The following is a 24,881-nucleotide window of genomic DNA, read 5'->3' as shown; positions in this document are numbered from 1 at the left end:
TGTTATAAATCATAAACCAGTATCATGCAGAGTTACCGAAGAATGCAGTTATAATGACTGTTCGTCTACGATAGTAGAGGGGCTTTATATTTTCTGGTCTGCGGGTCCGTTCGTCCGTTCATTCGTCCGTCCGTTCGTCCCGCTTCATATTAAAGTTTTTGGTCAAGGTAGTTTTTGATGAAGTTGAAGTCACATCAACTTGAAACTTAGTACACAATTGTTCCCTATGATATGATCTTTCTAATTTTAATTCCAAATTAAAGTTTTGATCCCAATTGCAGGGTCCACTGAACATGGAAAATGATAGTGCGAGTGGGGCATCCGTGTACTATGGATACATTCTTGCTTTTGACATGTTTATAAACTTCCGACCCCTTTTTGAATTTCAATTCCTTGGAGTTCCATGTTTATATTAATACTTTTTGGCATATTATGGCTCTCACTTTGGGTAAACTTTTAATGAAATGTAGCAAAAACTTTGACAATAAAAAATCTAAATTCGTAAAGGAGAACCCCTTTTATAATAATAGTCAATATTATAGATTTCACGTGTTGGAAGATACAGGTATGGATTTGGATGCATTGAAGAGTTATTCCTTACCTTATGGTGACACAGCATCAGCGTGATGATATTTTTCCGTTGCTGATTGACGAAAGAAGTGATAACTAAAACTGTAAGAGAGCAAATATCAAAATTGAAGCTTTGCTATTAAAAGCTAGTAAATGATAACAAATCAGATATGAAGGACAGCAGAAAACTCACTATCCATAGATAGTAAGACAAAATAATACTAGAGACATACACACATCTAAAAAAAAAAACATCTAATGTAACTAGTATTTGAATAAAAATAGCCTTGGGAAGGGTAGAATGTGTAGGGTGGGAATGGGTTTTGGGAGCGAACGGACCCGATACGGTTCAAGATCCTGTAATTCTTTCAGAACAAAATATTAATTAAGTAAGTAAGTAATTATTTACTATAGTGACATGTGTATCACAACATATATTTATACAATTTATTACAGATCAATTTGATATATAATAACTCAGTTTTAATTCTTTTATATTTACCATGTGTTTCTATGGATTATATGATATTTCAAATATGTGCACTTTTGTTCTTCGCGATGCGTTGTTGTTTTAAAATATATATGGTGTATCTTGTCAGTCTTCATACGGTTCTCTGTAGGGACAATCCGTTATTGTATCACATATCCAAACTTGTCGAAATATGTTTTACGATTGTAAGTTATGTCACACTCATGTTTCACATAATTTGAATGCTTTTAAAGAATTCTTAAACCACATACATTCAGAAAATGTTACATTTTAAGTATTTTTTTCATTTCTAACATTAAAAGTTAACGTAAACAATTTTACATAAAATCTTCACTTTACCGTAACATCATTTGTTTATGTGGAAACCAGTGAAACGTGAAGAAAATCGGATCAAATTTTGTAAATAGTAGACATATTTTGGGGATTAATACACGAGGATGAGTGAGTATATTCTAATTTTTCAATTGAATTAGTACATATTTAAGAAATGTGCTCTTTGTTGCGTAAGAAATCATGGATTTCGGGTACAAAAAGTTTTCATAAGGAGGAAGTATAATTTCCTTCAAGAACAAGGAAACATTTGTATCATCTTACAAAAAATAAAGATTTTCATGCCATGTGTGTGTACAAGAACAGTGGCGGATCCAGCCATTTAAAAAAGGGGTTCCCAACCCAGGACAAAAGGGGGTTGTTCCAACTACATGTTCCCATTCAAATGCATTGATCGACCGAAAAAAGGGGGGGGGGATTCCAACCCCCATACCACCCCCTGGATCCGCCAATGAAGAAGAATACTATATTTATTAAAATTACCCTAAATGACATTTCTTTAAAATAGAGACTAAAGATACAAAGGCTTTTAGCAATGTTTAGGGGGAGGGTTGAGATAAAAATAAAAAACATGTTTTAACCCTGCCAAAATGCACCAGTCCCAAGTCAGGAGCCTCTGACCTTTGTTAGTCTTGTATGATTTTTAATTTTAGTTTCTTGTGTATATTTCAGAGTTTAGTACGAGGTCCATTATCATTTAACTAGCATACATTTTGTTTAGGGGCCAGCTGAAGTATGCATCTGGGCGGGGGAGATTTAAGCTGCATTGAAGACCCATGGTGGCCCTTGGCTGTTGTCTGCGCTTTGGTCGAGTTGCTGTCTCCCTGACGTATTCCCCATTTCCATTTGCAATTTTGCAATTTATTATTATTCAAACACATAAATCAAAAACAAACTGAACATATGCCATGTTAGTCCAAATAATTATGACGTCTGGCAAGGCTTTTTTAATTTTTTTCTGGGACGTCCCAGAAAAAATTTAAAATAGCCTTGCCAGACGTCATAATCATTTCGACTAATGCCATGTATGCTGAAATGGCCAAAAAACAAAAAAAAATACAAATACATGGATGCTTCTAGTACTATATAGTTTAGGGTGCACTAAATCGGCCATTGGCCCAACAAATTATGTGAATATAAAAACCCAAGCGAGTGCTTTTCTAAAAATGAAAATTCATGTAATTGGCCAGTTCAATTTGAAATCCATTTGAATCAAGGTAAATCTATAAAGATGACAGAAATGTCTCATTCTCCGTCTAGTGGTCTTATACCATTCTATAAAAGAATCCAGTCTTTAGCCAGGAAGAAGAAGAATTAAAAACTTACTTGGATTAAGTTATGCATATACCATGATATATATATACATGTACATGTATACATTGCATATATTACACTTTTCCAGTTTGCAGAACTTAGGAAAATAAACTAACACACAAATTTCATTTGATTCAGTCAACGTTAACTCAGTAATCAATGGTTATACATGTACAGTTTAAATCACATATTGTTTGCAGGGGTTCATCTACATTTGTGTACATGTACATGTCTTGCACTTTTGTCTATTTAAATCAATTTAACTCGCAACATTAATAAAATGAGGGGATGTTCTTAAACTTCTCTTTCAACTTAGTTTGTTTTAGCACCTTCTGCAGAAATGTAAAAAATTAATAGCAATATTCTGGGAAGTTTTTTAATATTCTTAAACTCAAAATGCATTTTAATTTTAAATACATGTATCTAGGTCCAGACATTCTCCAAACCTTTTCCTAGTGCACAGGCTTGTCTGTACTCAGAGGGATATTTTTTTGGTGTAAATACGGCCATATTTGCTAAAAGTTTATGATAAATTTAATGTATATATATGTTCTTTATATAGACTTTTTATTATAAATGCTTACCCCGTAAGCACAGATTTTGAGTCTTACCATACAAATCCTTGGCTTAAACATGCTTAAGCAGCATAGAAATGTACATGTACATTGATTCATCAAACTCTGTAGACCATCTTCTTAGGGTTATTCAAACTAATATATAATGTAGTGGTTAAACTTCTCTCCTAACAATCTGGCTTCTTTCACCAATATAAAATGTAGTGGTTAAACTTCTCTCCAGACAATCTGGCTTCTTTCACCAATATGAAATGTAGTGGTTAAACTTCTCTCCTGACAAGCTGGCTTCTTTCACCAATATGAAATGTAGTGGTTAAACTTCTCTCCTGACAATCTGGCCTCTTTCACCAATATGAAATGTAGTGGTTAAACATCTCTCCTGACAATCTGGCTTCTTTCACCAATATAAAATGTAGTGGTTAAACTTCTCTCCAGACAATCTGGCTTCTTTCACCAATATAAAATGTAGTGGTTAAACTTCTCTCCTGACAATCTGGCTTCTTTCACCAATATAAAATGTAGTGGTTAAACTTCTCTCCAGACAATCTGGCTTCTTTCACCAATATGAAATGTAGTGGTTAAACTTCTCTCCTGACAATCTGGCTTCTTTCACCAATATAAAATGTAGTGGTTAAACTTCTCTCCAGACAATCTGGCTTCTTTCACCAATATAAAAATGTAGTGGTTAAACTTCTCTCCAGACAATCTGGCTTCTTTCACCAATATAAAATGTAGTGGTTAAACTTCTCTCCTGACAATCTGGCTTCTTTCACCAATATGAAATGTAGTGGTTAATATTCTCTCCAGACAATCTGGCTTCTTTCACCAATATAAAATGTAGTGGTTAAACTTCTCTCCAGACAATATGGCTTCTTTCACCAATATAAAATGTAGTGGTTAAACGTCTCTCCTGACAATCTGGCTTCTTTCACCAATATAAAATGTAGTGGTTAAACGTCTCTCCAGACAATCTGGCTTCTTTCACCAATATAAAATGAAGTGGTTAATATTCTCTCCAGACAATCTGGCTTCTTTCACCAATATAAAATGTAGTGGTTAAACTTCTCTCCAGACAATCTGGCTTCTTTCACCAATATAAAATGTAGTGGTTTAACTTCTCTCCTGACAATCTGGCTTCTTTCACCAATATAAAATGTAGTGGTTAAACTTCTCTCCAGACAATCTGGTTTCTTTCACCAATATAAAATGTAGTGGATAAACTTCTCTCCAGACAATCTGGCTTCTTTCACCAATATAAAATGTAGTGGTTAAACTTCTCTCCAGACAATCTGGCTTCTTTCACCAATATAAAATGTAGTGGTTAAACTTCTCTCCAGACAATCTGGCTTCTTTCACCAATATAAAATGTAGTGGTTAAACTTCTCTCCCGACAATCTGGCTTCTTTCACCAATATAAAATGTAGTGGTTAAACTTCTCTCCTGACAATCTGGCTTCTTTCACCAATATAAAATGTAGTGGTTAAACTTCTCTCCAGACAATCTGGCTTCTTTCACCAATATAAAATGTAGTGGTTAAACTTCACTCCTGACAATCTGGCTTCTTTCACCAATATAAAATGTAGTGGTTAAACTTCTCTCCAGACAATCTGGCTTCTTTCATCAATTTAAACTGACAGTCACGAAATAGTTTATAGTACTGAAAGTGGCATTAAACACCAATCAATTTATTTGGTTTAATTTTAACCATGCTGAGTTTACACAGCAGAATCATAATGATTCATTCTGAATGCATTATAATTTAAACAATGCCTTTTATTAATCCTTTATAATATATGAAAAATACATGTACCCTGAAATTTCTTTAATGTCTTATGTTAAATTTAAATAAAATTTAAGATGCATGTTTCATATCTTTTTCAGTGACAACCATGACAACAAACTTTTAAAATGGTGTGAATAATGCTTCGACACAGCAAGTATAAACAGAGTAAAAGGTAAAAAACTGTATTCATAATGTTAACATAAACAATAAATGACAAATTATATTTTTATATTTTGTCAGAATTTTATGGTTACATGCATGACATATGTAATTGAGATGACTGTTTTATGGAAAATGGAAAATTAAATGTGAGGAGAATATGATGACATGAAAATGAAGTCTACTTTGTACTAAACCGACACACGGAGCCAAACTTTAAACTTGTCTATAAGACATGTCACTCTACCTGTTTTAATGTCTCTGATGAAACTTGCTAAAGAGAGACTCAGTGATTCATTAATGTGTGGTGTTACCAAAGTTAACACAGTTAAGTTTTTTTTGTAATCAATATTGTTCAAATATTTTGGAATATGACAAAACTTGGACATATATGTAAATTAAAACTCTTCAGTGTCATGTTCTTTATAAACAAAAGATTTTTAATCATAAAAAATGGAAAATAATTTGTTTTTTGATTTTAACCCTCATTTTGACCTGATTTACAAAGTAAAATCTGTTATAATATTGATTTTATAATTTTGATTTGGGATGTACAATGGACAGGCATCTATCTGGATGGGGGGTGGATGCCAAACATTGTTGGTGCATTTACTCATGAACCATTCAACCAAAGCGTTTCAAATTTGAATATATTTTTACTGGTGACAAAATGGAGGTCAAATTTGGTATTGATGATTTTCACTTTCACAGTTCAGGAGTTATGGTTCTTGAAAGATTGATGAATGGGGTTTCCAGCAGGGTTTCCATTCATGAACCAATCAACCAAAGCTTTTCAAATTATTACATGTTGTTCCTGATGACAAAATGGAGGTCAAGTTAAATATTTTTTCACTCTCACTGTTAAGGAGTTATGGTCCTTGTGGTATTGAAAAATGCCTGAACCCCATCAAATGTGAAGAAATCAGGTTTGCTGTTGCTCTGACAGCCTCTTGTTCAGTGTACTGTTTTTCTGACTTACTTTGGGTTTTTTTGCAGTGAGTTTGAATAGTCATGAAAGTCTGGGGTTTCATCTTTAAAACATATATCAAAAAGTATATCAACACATTTTCTTTTTATTTTAACCCTTGAAGGGATATTTTGAAAAATATACAGATGTATTTATTAACTTTACTATAAAAATTTTATATATTTCAGTCCAGCACCAAACACTATGAGACACTCTTTAATAATAGATCCAGTGGACCAATGGCTATTAGATATACAAGGGGCCGTAGAGATGGAGTGTATGTCAGTCTTACAGGGAAAATCTATCCTCAAACATATGGATAAATATGCCATCAACTCAGCAGCTATTAGAAGTATGTTGTCATATTTATTATTAAACTATTACTAAATACCAGGAGTCGGTTTCACAAAAATACTTACAACTAAGATTGATCGTAAGTCATTGACAATTCAGTATACATTTTTTTTCTTCAACAAACTTCAACCCTGATTGATTACAACAGGTAACCTTATTAGATAAAACATCAACCCATGTTTTATGACCCCAATAAATGGCCAACATCTCAAGATTGAATACCCCAATAAATGGCCACCATTGGATGTTGACCATGCAAGAGGGTGGACATTATTAAGAGAATGTCACAGGCTGTACTGTACTTATGATCAATCTTAGTCGTAAGTTTCTTTGTGATTATGACTGTTTTCCATTAATTTTGGAATGAAAGGTGATAGCGAGAATACATCAACATGATCGGTATGACAGAAAGACACAAAATAAAAAGAGAGCCAGAATACCAAAGGGATATTCAAACTCATAAGTTGCAGACACACTGACATTGCAATGGCAAAAAAACAAAACAAAAATAAGCAAAAGATGCACAAAAACCCCTACTAAAATCACTTGTTATCTCATTAGCTCCTGATGGGTTTGCAGATCCTGCTCAGCTTAATGTGTCTTTTTGTTTCTTGTTTAAGTACAAGTTAGATGACAAGTCTAATTTGGTGGTGTCTTATCATTTGAAGGACAAGAAAAAGGAATAAAGTTTGACAATTCAACATGTCTCTGTCATCTGTCAAACAGATGTTCAAACTTGGGATAGCATCTGTAAATATTTTGATATATATAAAAAAAAAAATTGATAGCTACCACATAAATTTGCCATCCTCATTAGATTCCCCTTTAGTTTATAAGTGTTTTATTGTTTAATTGGTGCAATGATTCGTTGTCAATATATATTGTGTGGTGAATAAATTCAAATTCAAATTGCATAAAGTGTATTGATTAAAATTAAATATTTTAATAGATTATATATCATACTAATGATATAAACATTTTTTTATGATTAATAATAGAAGCTTCTGATTCATATGTAACTTATGGGTTGGTTTATATATGGATTAGGATAAAGTGTTAATTTACACAATAGATTGTTGCAGAAGTATGTTTGTAAGAGGATAAGGATAAAGTGTTGATTTACATAATTAACCATCACAAAATATACATGTGCCATGTGATTATACAACTCCTACATATTGTTCATACTTGAGAATTTTTATATTGATTTTAAATTGTAGTAGTATTAATTATTAAGTCACAATTAATCCCAATATTCATTCCTTTGCCAATGATATTTATCTAGGTTATAATTCAAATTTTATTTCATTCAAGTAACCATGGTAAACTTAGTGAGAGAAAAGTAATAACATAAACGTTAGTAATTTTTCTGCACCAGATGCACATTTCTACATACAATGTCTCTTCAGTGATGCTCTAGTCAAAATATTTGAAAATCCAAAGCTTATTAAAAATATGAAGAGCTATAAACCAAAAAGGACAAAAATTGGCAAGGAATCAGAGCTTTGATACATTCCTTAGTTATAAAAATTATAATACAATTTCCAAAATGTTTTAACAGCAAATTTTTAATAACTAAATCTGAATTTCCCTGCGAGTATGAAAGTACTGGCTCCTCGACTGGTGATACCCTCTGGGACTATCAGTCCACCAGCAGAGCTGTCATCAACCCAGTGGTAGTAATAACATACATAGTAAAGAATTAGAATATAAATTTTCTCTGGTTAAGTAGTTTAACCTATATTCATGGTTAACATACTTTTTTTTGGTTAAATATTTTTTTTGTGTTGCTGTCTTCGTGATTTTTAATAAACATCTCTCCATCATTGTCCATATCCAAATATATTTCTATGATTTAAAATGCTTGATATTTATTGACATATTTATTTCATGTTTTCACGAGCTTTATGCATTTTTAGTCTTTAAGGTAACAGAACATTTCCATGAAAAATCTGACTCCATGGCTTCATGGTAGCATGTTTGCCTTTAGTGGAGAAGTTGCTGGATATTTAACAGAGATCCATTATCACCATCATCCATGAAAAAAGATCTATATCAAATTCATAAGTTCAAAAAAGACAGCCAACAGTCTGACCAAAAAGAAATTATTAAAATAGTTTGCTCATAAACTAAAGATGAGTCAACAGGAATCCCATAGATAAAAATTGAGAAGATAAAACAAGAATTAGCCCCAAAAAATAGACAGTACAAAAGACCAAACCAACACTGATTCCTTGAAATAGAAAAATACTTACTAACAAATATATGGTTCGGATAGACCAAGATGTTACAGACATGTTACAGAGTGTGGTTGGATAAAACTAGTTTTCATTAAGTCTTCCAGTATTTTTTATGTGCAAAAAAAAATTATAGAAAAAGAATGTCATTTATTTTTTTTGACATGTATGATATTAGTTAAATTTTTTTGTTTCAGGTGCAATTAACACAATACGTAATGAATCTCATTTAATCAGTGGTGAATTCTCTAAGTTATACAAGTAAGTTAATTTCTCATTTTAAGGATGTACTTGGGTGAGGTTTTGGAATAAGTGCCAAATGTTCGCACTCCTTGGTGTTTTTATACGACCGCAAATTTTGAAAAAATTTTCGTCGTATATTGCTATCACGTTGGCGTCGTCGTCGTCGTCGTCGTCGTCCGGCGTCCGAATACTTTTAGTTTTCGCACTCTAACTTTAGTAAAAGTGAATGGAAATCTATGAAATTTTAACACAAGGTTTATGACCACAAAAGGAAGGTTGGTATTGATTTTGGGAGTTTTGGTCCCAACATTTTAGGAATTAGGGGCCAAAAAGGGCCCAAATAAGCATTTTCTTGGTTTTCGCACTATAACTTTAGTTTAAGTTAATAGAAATCTATGAAATTTTGACACAAGGTTTATGACCACAAAAAAACGGTTGGGATTAATTTTGGGAGTTTTGGTCTCAACAGTTTAGGAATTAGGGGCCAAAAAAGGGCCCAAATAAGCATTATTCTTGGTTTTCGCACAATAACATTAGTTTAAGTAAATAGAAATCAATGAAATTTAAACACAATGTTAATGACTACAAAAGGAAGGTTGGTATTGATTTTGGGAGTTTAGGTCCCAACAGTTTAGGAATTAGGGGCCAAAAAGGGACCCAAATAAGCATTTTTCTTGGTTTTCGCACCATAACGTTAGTATAAGTAAATAGAAATCTATGAAATTTAAACACAAGGTTTATGACCATAAAAGAAAGGTTGGGTTTGATTTTGGGAGTTTTGGTCCCAACATAATAAGGGGCCCAAAGGGTCCAAAATTAAACTTTTGTTTGATTTCATCAAAATTGAATAATTGGGGTTCTTTGATATGCTGAATCTAACTGTCATGACTGTGTATGTAGATTCTTAACTTTTGGTCCCGTTTTCAAATTGGTCTACATTAAGGTCCAAAGGGTCCAAAATTAAACTTAGTTTGATTTTGACAAAAAATGAATCAGTTAGGTTCTTTGATATGCTGAATCTAAAAATGTACTTAGATTCTTGATTATTGGCCCAGTTTTCAAGTTGGTCCAAATCGGGGTCCAAAATTAAACTTTGTTTGATTTCATCAAAAATTGAATAAATGGGGTTCTTTGATATACCAAATCTAACTGTGTATGTAGATTCTTCATTTTTGGTCCTGTTTTCAAATTGGTCTACACTAAAGTCCAAAGGGTCCAAAATTAAACTTAGTCTGATTTTAACAAAAATTGAAATCTTGAAGTTCTTTGATATGCTGAATCCAAAAATGTACTTAGATTTTTTATTATGGGCCCAGTTTTCAAGTTGGTCCAAATCAGGATCTAAAATTATTATATTAAGTATTGTGCAATAGCAAGTCTTTTCAATTGCACAGTATTGCGCAATGGCAAGAAATATCTAATTGCACAATATTGTGAAATATCAAATTTTTTTTTAATTAGAGTTATCTTTCTTTGTCCAGAATAGTAAGCAAGAAATATCTAATTGCAAAATATTGTGCAATAGCAAGATTTTTTTTTAATTGGAGTTATCTTTCTTTGTCCAGAATCAACTTAAATCTTTGTTATATACAATATACAATGTATATCCACTTTTTACTACCAACTGATAAATTCAAATAATCTTTACCATTCAGTGATAACAAGCAGTTTTTTTACATCTTAATATTTTATGATGTATTTAAATGAGTAGTTATTGTTGCAAACTCCATTAGAAATTTTAATTGAGATTAGTTTTGGAATAAGGGAAAGGGGGATGTGATTAAAAAAATTGGGTTCAATTTTTCTCATTTGAAATTTCATAAATAAAAAAGAAAATTTCTTCAAACATTTTTTTGAGAGGATTAATATTCAACAGCATAGTGAATTGCTCTAAGAGAAACAAAAATTTTAAGTTCATTAGAACACATTCATTCTGTGTCAGAAACCTATGCTGTGTCAACTATTTAATCACAATCCAAATTTAGAGCTGAATCCAGCTTGAATGTTGTGTCCATACTTGCCCTAACCGTTCAGGGTTCAACCTCTGCGGTCGTATAAAGCTACGCCCTGCGGAGCATCTGGTTCCATATGATACAAGGTAAAATATTTTGCCCCATAACACCTATTCATCTTTTAAGACTTAATAGCTCTTAAAAGATCATTTGACAAAATTTCAGCAGATTCCTGATTTTCTTTCTTTTGATTTGAGACTCAAATAATACCAATGCAAATATAAGGTAAAAGTCTGAGTCAACCTTTTCCCACCATATTTTATAAATCAATATCTCGAAAAGGAGCTCCATGACCTATCAATATTTTTAGCTTATTTTGATCCTTAACTAATACTCTTCCAGCTTAAAGTATCAATTTTGAATTTCTTAATTTATTTTATTTTACCTTAGATCAAAATTAACGCAATAACCAAAATGTCTCTGTATTGATCATTACAACATGTTACAAACTATTTCTTTTTAAATTTTAATTATCTCCCCTTGACCATTAGATTACTCGAATAATTCTTAATCAAACCATTTTTTAATGTTACTGTATAAGTAGAAATAGGAATCATTGAACAAATTATTGGATATTCTTTGAATATGAAAACCAAATGTTATTAAATACTTCCAGATCACAAATTGACTGTAAGGAATTATCTCCAACTTTTCTGTAATAAAAAAAAGATTATGTTGCTATTGTGAAATGTGATTAAAGAGTGATGTTATATATATTGATCCATACTTTGGAAACTTTAAGTTAGAATTTTATTTTTAAACTCTCTATAATACATGCAGATGGAATGATTCATTTATGTAGAAAGTGAACAGAAGAACCCAAATATAGTCTGACAAGTAAATATATTCATTCTTTAATGACTTTTTCTTTGCGTCTGTTTTTATAAACAAGAATATTCTTTAAGGAATGACTGTAATATTTTTTCTGTCTATGAAGAAATAACATAACAAAGGAGTAGGTCTGGTAAGGGCCGATTTTGGCCTCAAATTTCAAGTTCATCTGACGAAAGATTATGACCACTTTTTACACACTTAAGTGTCTATTTTATTTGATTCACAAAGTTTCTGTGAAAGATTTTAACTGATTTAGTCATTAAAAACGACCCAATTCAAACTCAAATATGCAAAATCTACCAAATATACATATGTCACTTTTCAGATTGTTTTTGTCAAAAATGAAAGTGGCCGCATCTGTGTTCATCCTCAACCTTTATATATGTTATGTATTATCATCAAATACAACTTACATTTCAATATTAAGGATGAACACGAATGCGGCCACTTTCGTTTTACACGGAAACCGTCTAAAATTTAACTAAAATGCTAGAATTGTGAAGATTTCAGTAATTTAGCACGACTTAATGGTGCTGGTACCCGATATATGTGCATTTTATTGTCAAAAACAGCCCATATCTATGTAGCAGAAGCATTCTACTGTCCAATAAATAACTTATAGTTTACAATTTAACAATTTTGTAAAACTGCTATATTTTTGGGCCAAAAAGGGGTCTTACTGAACCTACTCCTTTAGTACACACTGAATAACGCGTGTAGTGGGTAATTTAACAGTGTGCACCACATTTTTTATGAAGACAGAAAAAATATTACCGTCATTTCTTATAATTTAATTCTAAATTCCATTTTAAACCGTAGAAAACCATGAAAAAACGTTGATGACGTCACGGTCACATGACTAAATTATGTCTATGGGCTGATAACAAAATAACGTCAGCCAATCAGAAGACGCGTTACATCCAAAATTAAATTCTTATAGTATAACTGGTCAGTATATCAATAGTTGTTTGTCTTTTCAGAAGTGTAAACAGTGAGAAGTGGAAAAATGTCTACCCTTACACAATACAAGTCACATGTCACATACGATCACTCATCCATGAATGTAATGAAACCATGCCAAATGCACCAACATATATTTTAGAGGTAATGAAAGCATTCTTAAATGAGCTAATTTAACCAAGAATGTAATGTCAAATTTTTTACAGTTAGAAAAATATAACTTACCTGGTATTCACAGTTTAAACTAGAGTCTTGGTAATTTCATTTTAACAAATTGTAAAAGACATATTAATTATTTTTATAAGTGATTTATTTAATGCAACTTTCTTCAGATATGGAAAAGATATTCTCTTTTAGGGACGACTTCAAAAGTTCAATGAAGGACAAAAAACTTAATTCACAGTTTTTTCACTGACCCCCACACCCCCCTCTTAACTTAATTTGGTAAAAATTGATTGACCAATAGGGATATATGTAAAATCGATTTTGGATAAACAAAACTTGCAGCAATGTTGACCCCCCACCCCCAAACTATTTTATTTAAGTTTTTTATCCTACATCGATCTTTTGATGTCGTCCCTTAAGATTAACCAACAAAATTACAAAAATTACAAATATATATCACATAGAAACCAACTGAAGCACAAATGTGAATAAAAGGTATCTGTAAAAATGAATTGTCGCCTACTTTGAAATAATTATTATTCCTTGGAACCAATTTTCATGTGTTTTGTGGGTACTGATAAACCACAAATTCAAATGTTCAACGAATAAAATATTTTCAATAGGCTTTGTATTCAGAGATTGGCAAAATCATATATGAAATCAATTATCCACAGCAATTCACGAATATTGATACCCACGAAAATTAAATAAAGGAATCGACAGTATCTATTTACATTTATGAAACCATTTCTTGCTCTTCTAGAAGTCTATTGGTGTTTTCAGTCAATTGGTCATTGTCTCATTAACATATTACCCTCTTTTCTGTTTATTAATTTTATTTGTCTTTATGTTTTTTAGCAACAAGAAGTTGTAATGGGAGAATGTGCCAAGCTTGCCCAGTTAGTTGAAAGGTAATTTTCTGTTACAGCTGGTTTACCCATGAGGTGGGGGGAGGGGGAGGATGTCAATATGGGATTTATGGTACAGACATGCAGCTGAAATGTCAAAAATCTTCCCCATTCATATAAAAGTCTTGTGAAAAATATACATTTCTCAGTTATCACATATTTTTATAAACCAAACCTGTATAAAAAAGAATGAATTATCCATTTGTTGAAACAAAGCATAAAACACTAGAAAGAATCATTTACTACCTATAAAAATTTGTACTGTTCATCAACAGCTGATTTGACTATGAAGCAATGTATTTTTTTCCTACAAATGAATAATAAGAACTTTAATTATCAAAGAACATTCTTACAGTAGGTAAAATAATGATTGAAAATCCCTGCTCATGTTATAGAATATTCAATTTTTTTTTTGTAAAACTGATGAAAGCTTTCTACAAAAACTTGCGTTTATTTCAGTACTGCAGCAAAATCAGATGAAAATCCATCTCGGATACCTGTTGTTAATCAACTTACATTCCTTGGACAAGCTTTCAGTAGAATGGTTGATCTATCACTGGGACATCTTACGCAGGTAACAAGGAGTTTATATACCAGTACATATGAAATTCAAATACATGTACTGCAATTAAAAATTTAAGACATTGTTAAATATATGAAAGTGTTTGTTTACTTAAATGTATATGATTTCTTTGTCTGTTTGGTAAAATATAATTAGCAAAACAATTTAAATACTTTTTTTTTTAAATACTCTTTTCAAAAATTTAGTCTTGCAACCTTTTTTCAAAATTTATCCAGTATATAACTTCTTTTTATTTTGTAGAAAATAATTATCACATTGGACGAGGCTAATGAACCACCAACCCTGGCCACAGCTATGAGAACAATCGTCACTCTGGGTCTGGAAGGAGAACATATGTGTTATATTATTGCAAGGGTATGCCTCAGTAGTAAGAAAATTCAGAAAGATGTGGGGTAAACATCAATAAGACAGCAATCAAGCAATACAAAAAAGCAAATGAATATCGAGAGGTCACCATATACTCTTCAAAAATAAAGTCTGTTCTAAGGTTATTTTATCAACTTTCACCCAAAAGAAAAGAAAAAGTCTTGGCAGAAAAATAACTCCTGTAAATCTAAGGTAAAGTCATATAATGTATCATAAATAAGTAATATTGAAATTGTAACAAACATTATGAGGTTCAGAATAGAATCATTCTTCTCAAAGATTTTAAATACATACAAATGAAATGTCAGTGCAATTCACGCGCCTGGAATTTGACTCTATATTGATCATTATAGCATCTTCAGATTCTGATTATCTCCCCTTGACCAATAAATATTCTTTAAAAAATGGTCAAATCAAGCCATTATTGAAAAAAATTGTCAATAAACAAATTATCTGATATTCTTTTGATGTAAAGAAGAAAATTATGTTTTGTGCAAAAATAGACTGAAATTGTGTGAAGCAATATCCCAATCATTTACAGTAATATAAAACTGAAGGTTTCAACTTTCAATACTAGTTACATTTTTGAAAGGATGACCAATATGATATTACTTCAGATTTAGAAGCTTTTTATATATATTGAATCAAGTGAAGTTAATTTAGTGGGTTTTTTTTCTAAAAAGATGTATGAACATGATGAAGACGAATTACGTTTTTTAAAACAAGATGAAAAACTTACTTATTTCTCCTAATTGAATTATAAAATGATTTTTCTTCACAATTTAATTTTAAGGAAGGTGGAGTACGAGCGCTATTAGAGATCTGTCGGACAGAGTCATTAGAGTTTGCTCATTGTCAAGCTTTGAGAGCGTTAGCTACTATTTCATGTGTGGCTGAAAGTTTATTTGAAATTGAAAAGGTAAGATATTGGTAAATTTATTTCTCCCACCCAATCATAAGAGTGAAATGAGTCATCTGTAAAACATTTTGAACTGATGATTAACCACATTTCCAACAATTAAAAGACGGAAACTATAATTTTTATGTAAATTCCATGAAAATTAATTTGAATGTATCATTCAGTATTTTATACATTTAAGTCAACCTCATATCTTGACTTACATCTAGAAATTGACAATGAGGGTCGGTTGAAAACAAAACTTTACAACAAAAGAGATGATGTCAGCTTTCCAATTGTGAACTTTCCATTTCTAAGTAGCAAAATTCTAGCAGCACCTGCATACGGGATATATTTCCCAATTGATACGATATTCCCGTGCTTGCATTTCCTATCATGATTTTCTTGATAGAGGGTTACTGCTCACAATGAAGCTATTAAACCAAGAGTTCCAAATGGTGAAGTTGAAATCATTCCTTCGTAAATTTTACCGAAGCCATCACGAGTTGGTTGACCATTATGGAATAACCGTTTCACAAATGATATCGGATATGTTCCTTACGTCGTAACTACAATCCCTTTCCCTTTCATGAATGTGACCTACCGAATTAGACTATTTACCGGATTTGTTACATAAGCAACACGATGGGTGCCACATGTGGAGCAGGATCTGCTTACCCTTCCAGAGCACCTGAGGTCACCGCTAGTTTTTGGTGGGGTTTGTGTTGTTTATTCTTGAGTTTTCTATGTTGTGTCATGTGTACTATTGTTTGTCTGTTTGTCTGTTTGTCTTTTTCATTTTTAGCCATGGCGTTGTCAGTTTATTTTAGATTTCTGAGTTTGACTGTCCCTTTGGTATCTTTTGTATTCTTTTGATACAGTTTGTAACACAAAACCACTGAAATCATTTATATATATACTACATAATCAGGCAACTTATTTGAAGACCCTCAAAATAAAAAGTATTGATTCCAAAATATTTGACATAATAATACCTAATTTGCACCCATTTAGAATAGATATATATATATATTCTTTCTTGTCTTTGTTTTAATTAAAGTTCAGGTTTATTTTTTTTCTCCGATGTATATCACTACTAGCTTTCCAAAATGTTTCAGGTAGATCAAAATTTTCTGAATTTGTTCTTGTTAGTGCAAAAATATACCTCAATATTTAAAAAAAGAACTTCTGACAAATAATTTCTAATCTTTGTTATTTTATTACTTATTAATTTGTGTCTAAGAGTTTTAAATTTACCATAAATGATTTCTACTGTTATTTCAGGAGGGAGGAGTAGAAACTTTAATTGAGATTTTATGTGATACAACAGTCGGAGAGAAAGTAAGAGGTGAAGTGGCTGGGGTCATAGCACAGATTACCTCCCCTTGTTTGGAAAATTACCAACAGATGTCAGACTTAGTAGACAATATGGAAGATTTACTCAGGTCCTTATTAGGTAATGACCATAAACAGTCTTTCTGCTTTTTTTGCTTTTTTTAAGCAAAATCCAACATACGATCATTTAGTCTGGGCAATATAAGGTTTGAAGTGAGAAATTTCTTGATGAGAAGAAGTTATTTAAATTTATAAATCATTATTTTTGATCTATGTTGTAGTTTTCTTGGAACAATTTTGTCTGCTTCATATAAAACTGATTTACTCAAATTCTAATATTTTTTTTAAAGTTAATCTTTTTGGCCTATATGTCCTATTTTGTCATAAAACACATCTTGTATTCAGGTTTTTATACACTCTTGGCTAAATTTAATGATTTGGATGGAGTGTCGGATGAAATTTAATCCAGAAAAATGCTATGAATGCACTAAATTTATCACATATTATTTTCATTTACCTTCTTTATTTAAATATTTCCTAATGAATGATTTGAACGGTTAATTTTGATGCATTTTTTTTCCAAGTCTATTTTGATTGTAGGTTTAGCCAGTACAACAGAATCCTATGAAATATTTCTGTTGTCGTCTGCAGCTATTGCCAACATCACATTTATGGACAGTCTTGGTTGTGAGATTTTAGCACAGTATGAAGCTCCAAGGATACTAATCAAAGCATGCAGTACACCTATTGCCAATTCTGTCTTTGCCAAAGATCAGGTAAAGTGTTCATGTTTGGATGAATTTAGCAACATAATATTGGTTGTCATATACATATTGAATCAGTACTCGAGTAAATATTGGGATTAAAATGAATTGTTATGGTGGACTTTATTCTAATTCATCCTTTGCAAATTATTTTGTCAGTCATTTGAAAGTGTTAATTTTTTACAAGCATTGCATTGTATGTTTTCTGTAAGTTTTTAAAATAATTTTTTTTTAAATTCTTTAGATTTATAATAATTATTTGGGTACAATTTTTTTTAAATTTTGTGGCCCAACCAGGATATATAAGTACTGCCAAAATATCTTATAGTCTTGTATGCAGAATTTTTGTCCAAATTAATGAACTAAGGATGCATGAAAATACAATTTTAACTCAATTCTAAATTGCACAATTTAAAAAAAAAATTATACCGCTTGCTCCACTTTAAGAGCACCCGCCTCAACAAAACTCATTTTCAAGAAATATATACTATCAAAAAAATTTCGCTCGCTTGACCCATTTTTAGCTCACCTGTCCCGAATCTGACATGGGGTAATATTGTTTATCAGGTCAAGATCTATCTGCCCTGAAATTTTCAGATGAATCAGACAACCCGTTGTTGGGTTGCTGCCCCTGAATTGGTAATTTTAAGGAAATTTTGCTGTTTTTGGTTATTATCTTGAATATTATTATAGATAGAGATAAACTGTAAACAGGAATAATGTTCAGCAAAGTAAGATTTACAAATAAGTCAACATGACGGAAATGGTCAGTTGACCCCTTTAGCAGTTATTGCCCTTTATAGTCAATTTTTAACCATTTTTCGTAAATCTTAGTAATCTTTTACAAAAATCTTCTCCTCTGAAACTACTGGGCCAAATACTTCCAAACTTTAATTGAATGTTCCTTAGGGTATCTAGTTTGTAAATTGTATCCGAAATTATGATCTATCAACAAACATGGTCGCCATTGCTAAAAATAGAACATAGGGGTCAAATGCAGTTTTTGGCTTATAACTCAAAAACCAAAGCATTTAGAGCAAATCTGACATGGTGTAATATTGTTTATCAGGTCAAGATCTATCTGCCCTGAAATTTTCAGATGAATCAGACAACCTGTTGTTGGGTTGCTGCCCCTGAATTGGTAATTTTAAGGAAATTTTGCTGTTTTTGGTTATTATCTTGAATATTATTATAGATAGAGATAAACTGTAACCAGGAATAATGTTCAGCAAAGTAAGATTTACAAATAAGTCAACATGACGGAAATGGTCAGTTGACCCCTTTAGGAGTTATTGCCCTTTATAGTCAATTTTTAACCATTTTTCGTAAATCTTAGTAATCTTTTACAAAAATCTTCTCCTCTGAAACTACTGGGCCAAATACTTCCAAACTTTAACTGAATGTTCCTTAGGGTATCTAGTTTGTAAATTGTATCCGAAGTTATGATCTATCAACAAACATGGTCGCCATTGCTAAAAATAGAACATAGGGGTAAAATGCAGTTTTTGGCTTATAACTCAAAAACCAAAGCATTTAGAGCAAATCTGACGTTGGGTAATATTGTTTATCAGGTCAATTTCTATCTGCCCTGAAATTTTCAGATGAATCAGACAACCTGTTGTTGGGTTGCTGCCCCTGAATTGATAATTTTAAGGAAATTTTGCTGTTTTTGTTTATTATCTTGAATATAATTATAGATAGAAATAAACTGTAAACAGGAATAATGTTCAGCAAAGTAAGATCTTCAATTAAGTCAATTTGACCAAAATTGTCAATTGACCCCTTAAGGAGTTATTGCCCTTTAAAGACTTTTTTCACAATTTGTTCATCATGTTGACTTACTTTAAAAAGTCTTCTCCTTTGAAACTGCTGTATCAATTTCAGCCAAACTTAGGCTAAATGAGTTTCAGAGTATCTAGTATAAATTTTATATTTTATTTCCATGTATGTCAAGAAACATAGCTCCTATGGCTAAAATAGAACATAGGAGAAAATGATTTTTTTTTTTGGCTTTTGAAGAAAATAGGACGATCCAAAAAACATTTAAATAAATTGAAAAGCCAAAATAATCATTGATGAGAGATTTAACCAAAAGAATTAAGGTGAGCGATTCAGGCTCTTGAGAGCCTCTTGTTTTTGGAGCTTTTGTCTGAAGAACTAAAAACCAAATTGGCGTGGCCTTACATGTTCCCACACACCCACACCATTTCTTCCCTTCTCCCTCTTATAATGCATATTAGATGCACCAGTTATAATGTTCTCTCATTGCATTTGTTTTGTAGGTTGTGACAGTATTAGCTAACATGGTAGCAGTAGACATGTGTAGACCTTGTATAATAAACAATAATGGTATTAGTTTGTGTTTAGAACTATTGAGTATTTGTCCTGCTGATTACAAATCAGCTTCAGAGATATCAGCTTGTGAACGGGTACAACAAAAGGCTGCTATTGCTCTGACAAGGATGTGTAGAGAAGAAGAAATTGGAAAAATTATTTGTACATCTGAAGGTTTGTAATTTAAGAGAAATAGATATGAAAAAAAAATAGTTTAAAATAATGAAAAGAAATATATATCTTTGACAGACATAAGAAAAAATCTGGATTTAAAATGGATTTTTTTTTTTTTTGCGAATAAATTTTCATTGTTTATGAAATTTTGTTTGACCCCTGGGTCTGTGGTTAAGAGTTTTAAATCAATCACAATATGTGAATTGTCGAAGTTAAGAACTAATTTTACAAAATTATTGAAAGATCTGTCATTAAACAAAAAGTGTCCCAATTAAGAAGACATTAAAATTTGACTTAAAACAACTATTGAAGAAGAAGCTGAATTTATACAGATACAGTGAAACCTGATTAAACTGAAAGCTGTGTAAAAAAACTAAACTTGTATAAAAAAATAAGCAATGAACATTCTCCAATAATTCTGATTTAATGTAACCAACTAAAAAATCCTGAAGCTCACATGTTGAATTGTATCTGCTGTTGCTTCATGCTATTATGTTAGAAACAAAATACATTTCATGATGTACAGTACACGCAAAGTATAAATTATTTCAAATATCACTCTGTCACTCTAGCTAGTGACTTTTAACAGTGAATGCTTTTGACTGATGGTTTTTATTCTCCATGTGAAACTTTCAGAGGGATATAGAAATACCAGCTGTGCATTAAACTTATATCAGAGGTTATCATCAGCAATGTCTCAAAATCAGTGCCAATCTTCAAAGAGTTATGCCCTTTGAAATATTAATTATATGGTAAATTGCATTGTAAATATAAAAAAGAAGATGTGGTATGATTACCAATGAGACAACTCTCCACAAGAGACCAACATGACACAGAAATTAACATTTATAGGTTACTGTATGGCCTTCAACAATGAGCAAAGACCATACTACATAGTCAGCCCTTTAACATGTACAATTTATGTCAGATTTTCAATATTCAATAGAAAATACATCTAAAAGTCAATAATCAGAGCATAGTCATCAGAAGTCATATCCAATCACCATGATTCACAGTGAATAAGTACGCAACAGTAAAAGTGATTTTCAGACTGAATTTCCTTGTGTGTACTGTATAGCACAATAACTTGATTTTATAATGTTTAATTATTTTGCAGGTATACCCAGACTTGTACAGCTGTGTAGATATGCTAAGGAGAGGAATAATAGTGAAGCTGTCCTCGTGGCTTGTTTAGTAAGTAATTTTTATGCCCCGATTACGATAGTAGAGGGCATTATGTTTTCTGGTCTGTGCGTCCGTTTGTTCATTCGTTCTTTCATCCGTTTATCTGTCTGTTCGTACGCTTCAGGTTAAAGTTTTTGGTCAAGGTAGTTTTTGATGAAGTTAAAGTCCAATCGACTTGAAACTTAGTACACATGTTCCCTATGATATGATCTTTCTAATTTAATGCCAAATTAGAGGTTTTACCCTAATTTGACAGTCCACTGAACATAGAAAATGATAGTGCGAGTGGGGCATCCGTGTACTTGGGACACATTCTTGTTTCACAACTACAAAAATCATTTAAAACCCAAAATTAAAATTTCTTGTTCGGAAATTATTTGGGTAAGTTAATAATTTCAAAATTAAGTAAGCCCTGTCATTGATTTTGTACAATTTTAAAGAACATTATATCTTGATCTCACATATATAGATTTCTACATATACATGTATAACACCATAAAATTCACACACAGATTTGTCACCAATTCTAAGATTTTGAATCCAGCCAACAAAATTAACCTTTTAACATGGAGGTAACCAAGTGTTATTGTCTTAAAGGATATATATATAAAAGATACCAAAGGGACAATCAAACTTATCATAAGTGGAAAACAAACTGACAATGACATAATAAAAACAACTAATGACTAAAATTAAACAAGAGTATACAAAACACAAAGACTGAGAAACTATGAACCTAACCAAAAACTGTTTTAGGTCCGCCTAAAGTATAAGCAGATCCTGTTCCACATGTGACAATTAAATAGTGCAATGGCAGAATCATATGACCTTGTTATGTTTGCCTGATTGTATAAATTCTGAAGTAATTCTTAACTTTATTTGTTTTTCTTACAGGCAGCATTAAGGAAGATAAATTCCCAGTATAAATCAACCAACATAAGCCCTGTCGACTATCATCAGCTGATTCAACCAAGACTTATGGACTCATTTCTTATTTGTACAAACACTGATGAAAATTTTGTATGATTAAATCTGAATATTAGGCTAAACCAAAAAAAAATTTGCTTCTCAGGCTAGGTATTGTTTTATGCAACAATCGAGTTTTACTCAGATAATCAAAGGGAATCATAATAACCTCTGTAGAGCCATACCTGCCACTGGTCGCAATTTATGGGAATATCCCCCATGAGAGGTGTTGATCTGAATTTTGAAATTCTTTATTTCATAAAGTAAACGCTCCTTGTTGAAGGCCGTACATTGACCTATAATGGTTTACTTTTTTAAATTGTTATTTGGATTGAGAGTTGTCTCATTGGCACTCACACCACATCTTCCTATATCTACTTCAAAAACAGGCATTCAAATGGGTTAATGTGTATTTTAGCACATACAGACTCTTTGAAACATTATCTAGTAGTAGATTAAAAACACTTATTCATAAAAGAGGGGCATTAGATCCTCTTGTTCTTATAATCCCTCATTGAGATTTTAAAAAGTTGGCAGGTATGTGTACAGCAGAGATTTGTAAAGTAGATATATTTGAAAAGAATATCAAGGTCGTTGGAATAAATAATTAAATATCTGAAAAAAGAAAAATAGATGTTTTTGACAATTCGTTTATAGAAAGTGTAAGGATTTGTTATAATTTGTTTAAAAACCAGGTTGTGATTTTAAGTTTTGATTTTACACTTATATTTGGGATGTTATGTCAATGAAGAAGTTTTTGTCTTCAAGTGAATTTGTATGTACACATTTAATTTTTGATTGAGGACACAGCTTATTTGTTCCTCAATTTTTTTATTGAAAATAAAAGTATGAGTTATCTCCTATGACAAATCAAATACTTTTATTTCCTGTCTTTTTATTTGAATATAAGAAGTTGTAATTTTTTTTGTTTAATTTTTTTTAACAAATGCTATTATCAGAATCTATTTATTGCAACATTGGATATAAAAAAAGTATGAGTTATCTCCCATTACATATCAAATACTGTTATTTCCTGTCTTTTTATTTTTATATAAGAAGTTATTTTTTTTTTAAACAAATATGATATTATCAAAATCTATTTATTGCAATATTGGATATAAAAAATGTTTTAACAAATGGTATCAACAAAATCTATGTAAAAATGTTTTAACAAATACTGAGAGAAAGACTGAGTTGTTTTGAGAGATTAAGTATTGATTTTGCATTACCTAATATTTAATGATTTGTTATATTGTTATAAATACATATATATATATATTTTATCAAAATACAGCATTAATGTTTTTTGTTTATTGTCAGCATTTTGTGATAATTGTAAGAATTTATATATGTAGTGTTCTGTATACAATAAAAAAAAAACCTGAATACATTATACACATTTTCCTGCAAGTTTTTATTTATTTTTTTTCAAAACAAGAAGTTGCCTCAATATGTCTTTCTGAAAATGTAAATAATCAAAGGGTACTTATTTTAGTTGATTATGGAAATACCTTCAATATCAAAATCCAGTTTTCAGGTAAAACAAAACAACATGTTATTGATTTGTAGTGTTATATGATGGGTCTATTAATGTACTAAATTTTATAAAAAGTGCTGATTATTTTTTTTAATTTTTTTTTCTCATACAATTGTATTTTGAGTATTTATTGTTTTGGTATGTGTTTAGTATGTGTTTTGTATGTGTTTTGGTATGTGTTTTGTATGTGTTTGGTTGCTGTTAGTTTTGTATATTTCAGTTTGTAATGTTGTGTTGTGTATATATCTTTTATAAGTTTTGACAAGATTGTGAACCTGATATAAACATTCCAATATTATTTTATAATTGTATAGTTGTAACAATGATGCACACCTTTCAGCAAATAGTTATATCATTGTCCCCAATTTCTTATGAACTTTTTAGAAATAGCTAATATCTTAGTGTATTTCTAGATGAAATATTACTTGTCCCAAAAGACAGTGGGCTGTTGATGAAAACATTCGATTTGTATTGTTTTCTTCCATAAGATTGTCATAAACAAGCATGCACCATTTGTCATTTGACGTTTATAAGTAAATAACTATCAATCAATCAATTTTTGAATCTGGACAGTGCTAGTCTTTTATGCCCCGGACATAGTGGAGGGGCTTAGTTATACCCTTCATGTACGTATTCTCATAGATCCTAAAATTGGTTCTAGTATGGCGTTCATTATCACTGAACTAGTATATATTTGTTTACGGGCCAGCTGTGGGACCTTCCGGGTGCGGGAATTTCTCGCTTCATTGAAGACCTGTTGGTGACCTTCTGCTGTTGTCTTTTCTATGGTCGGGTTGTTGTCTCTTTCTTTTGACACTTTCCCCATTTCCATTCACAA

The 24,881-nt window shown here is 31.3% G+C and overlaps 1 protein-coding gene across 1 annotated transcript; it reads left to right on the top strand.

Annotated features, from left to right (window-relative positions):
* Positions 1 to 1,348: 1,348 nt before the first annotated feature.
* Positions 1,349 to 24,488, top strand: LOC143049668 (protein inscuteable homolog). The gene is made up of 14 exons (XM_076223312.1): positions 1,349 to 1,501; positions 5,161 to 5,234; positions 6,377 to 6,540; positions 8,977 to 9,040; positions 12,849 to 12,972; positions 13,852 to 13,904; positions 14,361 to 14,475; positions 14,725 to 14,838; positions 15,644 to 15,769; positions 17,033 to 17,204; positions 17,684 to 17,859; positions 20,130 to 20,355; positions 21,473 to 21,549; positions 22,435 to 24,488. The coding sequence occupies exons 2-14, from the start codon at positions 5,200 to 5,202 to the stop codon at positions 22,564 to 22,566; spliced, it is 1,578 nt and encodes a 525-aa protein (XP_076079427.1). The 5' UTR covers positions 1,349 to 1,501; positions 5,161 to 5,199; the 3' UTR covers positions 22,567 to 24,488.
* Positions 24,489 to 24,881: the final 393 nt, after the last annotated feature.

This window comes from Mytilus galloprovincialis, chromosome 10 (assembly GCF_965363235.1).
Source record: "Mytilus galloprovincialis chromosome 10, xbMytGall1.hap1.1, whole genome shotgun sequence".
Taxonomy (NCBI): domain Eukaryota; kingdom Metazoa; phylum Mollusca; class Bivalvia; order Mytilida; family Mytilidae; genus Mytilus; species Mytilus galloprovincialis.
Note: the sequence above shows the minus strand (reverse complement) of the source record. Positions and strands in the feature narration are given on the sequence as shown.

Coding starts and splice junctions, on each gene's coding strand:
- LOC143049668 (XM_076223312.1), top strand. CDS start 5,200: ATGCTTCGACACAGCAAGTATAAACAGAGTAAAAG. Junction 13,905..14,360: donor CTTGCCCAGTTAGTTGAAAG/GTAATTTTCTGT, acceptor CGTTTATTTCAG/TACTGCAGCAAAATCAGATG. Junction 17,205..17,683: donor TTTACTCAGGTCCTTATTAG/GTAATGACCATA, acceptor TTTTGATTGTAG/GTTTAGCCAGTACAACAGAA.